The sequence below is a fragment of the Cebus imitator genome, unplaced genomic scaffold, assembly GCF_001604975.1.
Source record: "Cebus imitator isolate Cc_AM_T3 unplaced genomic scaffold, Cebus_imitator-1.0 Scaffold339, whole genome shotgun sequence".
Classification (NCBI taxonomy): Eukaryota; Metazoa; Chordata; class Mammalia; order Primates; family Cebidae; genus Cebus; species Cebus imitator.
The window spans coordinates 142,491-146,829 of NW_016107654.1; the positions used below are offsets into that span (position 1 = coordinate 142,491).

Consider the following 4,339-nt stretch of genomic DNA (forward strand, 5'->3'; position numbering starts at 1 on the left):
GCCCCGGTCTCACACGTTCCCCATCCTGGTCTCACACGTCCCCCACCATCTCATACGTCCCCCGCCCCGGTCTCACATTCCCCATCCTGATTTCACACATCCTCTAACGCTGTCTCACACATCCTCCATCCAGATCTCACATATCCCTCATTCCAGTCTCACTGGCCCCCGGGGATGCTCACCAGTGCTCCTGACTGCCCCACAGGGATCTCTGTGGAGTGACCACGCTCCAGGGGTGGCCTGGCCTCAAGGGGTGCATCCGGGGTCCTCTGAGTGCCCCAGGAGACAGACTCCTTGATGCCACTCTCTTGGTTCTGTCTGTGGCAGAAAAGACAAACGGACTCCTGTAGAGTCAGGAGCCGCATGTGCCTCACCAACAGCCCGGCACTTCAACATGCCAGGTGTCTCCACCACAGGCAGCAGAGGCCAGGGGGCCCCAACATGGCCTGTGCATGCTGGACCCAAGCAAAGCCTCATCAAAGCACATGGATCCAAGACAGGGTCAGAGCAGGAAGGGATTCAGAGGGGCAGAGAGGATGCTGAGCACCAGCTCCTGGCCCCACATGCTGGGCCTGCCACGCCCTCATCTGGACGAGGGACTGATCTGTGAAGCGGGAGCAGGGACTGTCCTTGCCACACAGGATTATCCTGGGGAGGAAGGGGGCCACGTGTTTGGAGCCTGCGTTAGGAGAGTAGCTACAGACGTCCTGCCTATGCTGGCAGACAGCGAGAGGCTGTCATGTGGGGGAGGACTGGGCCAAGCTCGGGAGAAGCTGTTGGGGAGGGGATTAGCGGGGACGAGCACAGAAGCAGCTGTCATGGAGGGGATGAGCTGGGACGGGGTGGCCTTGCCCGGGACTCTTCCAGGGGCTTCTTCCCCCAGGGGTCCCTTGCTGGTGGGTCCTCCTCACTTCTCTGCCCCACCCCACCCCACCCCCAGCCATGATGAGCCTTTCCGTCCCTTGGCTCTCTGCTGGGGTGGAGCCTTCTGGTGGAGGCCACCCCACACGTGCTCCCCATCTGCCTGCCCCAATGGTCCCACCCAGAGACACCCTTGCACTGGTATTTCTCATCACTTGTCTCCCAGCTGGCATGGAATTTGCTTGGGTGAGTGCTCATTCCCACGCTCGGTGAAGAACTGACTACACTGTTAGTCTTGCAGGTTGAGTGGCATTGATCACTCTGAGCTCAGAGTGGAGCCTGATGGTGTAAGTGGACCACACTCTGATCACAGCAGTGGGTGCAGAGATGGCAGAGAAACACACTGGTGGTTGCTGGGGCTTCTGAGAAGCCCCATCCTTTATCTTCTGACAGTTGCAAGCAGCTCTTCCCTTCCATGCTGTCTGGGGCGGCCGAGGGCCCGGGGACACAGTCGGGTGCCTCCAAGCTGATGAACGCAGAGGCCAGTGGAAGTGAGAGCCGGGCAGGTCAGGGAAATGAGATGTCTGCTTCCTCCTTTACTGGCCTTGGGCCCCCTCCTGTCTATCTGGATACTCACATGGCCCCGCCATTGCTGAGGGAGGTGGAACTCTTCTGTCGAAGGAAAACCCGGGCTCCTCGGAGCACAGCTGGCTGTGTCTGCTCCAGGGTGGCCTTCAAAGGGTGGAACAGGGACACAGGACCCATCTGCAAAGGAGGCAAAGGGAAGGGAAAGACCTCCAATGCGCCTGCAATGTGGCCTCCTTGCCCTGCTCTGACCAGATGGCACAGAGCAATGTTCAAGCCCAGCGTCAGGGCTCTGTCCCCTTAGCAAAGGGCCACCTGCTTTCCCTATTCCCACCCTGTCCCTAAATATGAGCATGTGACCAAAACAATGAAGCAGGCCAAGGGACCCTTACAGCAGCTCCTCAAACCCCCGGGCCTGTCATGACTTCAGGAAAGCCATGTCACCTCTTAAAACCTCAGTTTCCCTGCTACACAATTAGGGGATTGGACCAGATTACAGGTGGCAACAAGATTCCATCGAATGGTCACCCTGAATTGGCTGGTAGGAGTGAGGGTTAGGGTTGGGCTGAGCAGAATTCTGAGATGTCAGGGGTGGGGAAGACTGCTGGCTGGAGTAGTGATGTCTACCCCAGATGTCAGAATGGAAGGTGTGGCCTGACCACCAGATATTCTCCATCTGAGGACGGGGTTACCATCCCCGGAAACCCTGGACACCTAAACAATTTTCTAGCAGAGAGACTATGTATGGTCACCAAAGACTCGGCTGTGTGGGAAGGATGACATCAGGAAGACGGGCCCCCAAACCATCTCAGCCAGAGTCAAGAACAGAACAGACAGTGATCCTGAACCCATACATCTGAATTTGTTTGGTCTCTGTGTGAAGGGAAAACAGCTCTCCTTCCACCTCCCGAAACAATCCTCCTCAAATGCTCTTCACATCTTCTCTTCCACCCCTTAACAGGGGTGACACTGCCCAGGGCAGCCCTCGTCTTCTGGCCCTGGGTGCTGGCTTTCTATGTCGGGAGCTGCCCAGTACCACCAGCCACGGAAAGCATAAAGGCTGTGTGTAGTTCCAGACTTTGGGGGCCACAGAGGCAGCTGCAAGCATCTTTCATCTTCCTTTCCTGAGGCACTTTTTCCAAGAACAGTGTGGGTCTTCCCCGTGTCAAACTCCCCAAGGATGCTAGAGCCTTGGAGGCACCACAGTGACTTCCTGGAAAACTGAGGGCTGCCAGGTACCTGGGAGAGGCCTCCGGGAGCCTGTTGCAACTGGTCTCTAGTGCTTTTGTTCTGCTTGTAGAAGTCAAATATCATCAGAGCTGCATAAACTTTCCCCACCGTCATCTCATCGGCTGGAAGAGAGCACAGGGGCTGACATTCAGAGAAGCGGCCGAGAACCCACGGAAACGGGGTGGAAGTTAGGTGAGGAAACAGCCGGGCTGACATTCAGAGAAGTGGCCGAGAACCCACGGAAACGGGGTGGAAGTTAGGTGAGGAAACAGCCTCCCCTCCCTCACCCGCCACAAGGACTCCTGGAAATGCACTGGGACAGACGGCTCTAAGGCAGAACACAGGACTCGGCCACCGCGGCTCCTGCAGATGCTGACCTGGCCCTTCTGGCCACCCTGACTCCTAAGGGCTCCCACAGCCAGGCAGAGGCCATCCTCCTCTGCTGAATGTGGGGCCCTTTCTGTGTCTCCTCCCCAGAAAGCAAGATTTAGTTGGGCACTTCACCATTCTCCCTCATACCTCTCTCACAAGACAGAGTTGGGCACCTCCCCACACTCCTAACATCTCTGTGGGATCCCTTCCTGCCTTTTCTCTGGATTTAAAAAGATAAATTCCACACACCAGGAGCTCAACACCCCAAACCCGTGCTCATCTCCTATGGCTCCTCTGCCACCTGGGGCTCCCTTGGTTGGAGCCGAGCGCAGACTCACAAGGAGGTGAGCCCGCCTCTCCACGGTGGCTTGCCCTTTGTCCCTTGCCCTCACCTCCACAGCCTTCCAGCCACTCTGGGTGGGACAGAAAAGGTGGGGGCCAGTGGCATTTCTCACTCTCACACTTACGCTTATGGGGTGGTACCAGCAAGTCCAGAGTCTTCTGAGGAAGATTGGCCCACACAATGGAAATCTCCTTCCTCAACTCCGCGTCACACTGATGCTGCTTTGTCCCAGCTGGGCCAGGATGATGGCAGAGAAGGGGAAAAGGCAGAGATGTCAGGAGCAGCCCTGTAGCCGCCAACGGGACAGAGCTGGTGCAGGTGGGGTAGATGGTGCTGGAAGGGGGGTGCGGTGGGAGCAGACGCTGATGCAGGAGCTGCTCACAGCTCTCCCTGCAGCGAGTGGAACAGACGCTGATGCAGGAGCTGCTCACAGCTCTCCCTGCAGCGAGTGGAACAGATGCTGATGCAGATGCAGAGGCTGCTCACAGCTCTCCCTGCAGCGAGTCTGCCCAGAGGAGAGGGAAGGTGAGCGGGGCATCCACCTGATGTGCACAGATGTGTGTCTGACGTGTGTGCACTACATGTTCTTGTGTGCACGGGACGGGCAATGCAGATTTGGGAGGAAGACGGCGGCACTCCAGCCACTCATCTTTTCATTCAGCAATACTCAGTAAACACCAACTAAATATCAGGTACCGTTCCAAGTGATGGGACCAAAACCCCCAAAAAACATCCCTTCTGGAGTTGACACTGCTTCAGTCTACCAATGAAGTAGAAATAATTAAAAAACAAAAAACAAAAAACTGTGTACTGGAGAGTGAAAAGTGCCAAAGCAAGGAGAGCAGAGCGGGGAATGGAACAGGAAATACCAGCAGGCTGTGGTAGCAGGGCGGGGATGGAACAGGAAATATCAGCAGGCTGTGGTAGCAGGGCGGGATGGAACAGGAA

The 4,339-nt window shown here is 56.6% G+C and overlaps 1 protein-coding gene across 17 annotated transcripts in view; it reads right to left on the bottom strand.

Annotated features, from left to right (window-relative positions):
- Nucleotides 1-4,339, bottom strand: part of CACNA1B (calcium voltage-gated channel subunit alpha1 B) — a 235,782-nt gene that overhangs the window by 8,258 nt on the left and 223,185 nt on the right. For all 17 annotated transcript variants that reach the window (XM_037730270.1, XM_017505589.2, XM_037730262.1 and 14 more), the window contains 4 exons: nucleotides 3,516-3,623; nucleotides 2,686-2,798; nucleotides 1,499-1,626; nucleotides 183-318 (listed from right to left, as the gene is read on the bottom strand). In XM_037730270.1, coding sequence (XP_037586198.1) covers nucleotides 183-318; nucleotides 1,499-1,626; nucleotides 2,686-2,798; nucleotides 3,516-3,623 — 485 coding nt within the window. The remainder of the gene's footprint in view (nucleotides 1-182; nucleotides 319-1,498; nucleotides 1,627-2,685; nucleotides 2,799-3,515; nucleotides 3,624-4,339) is intronic.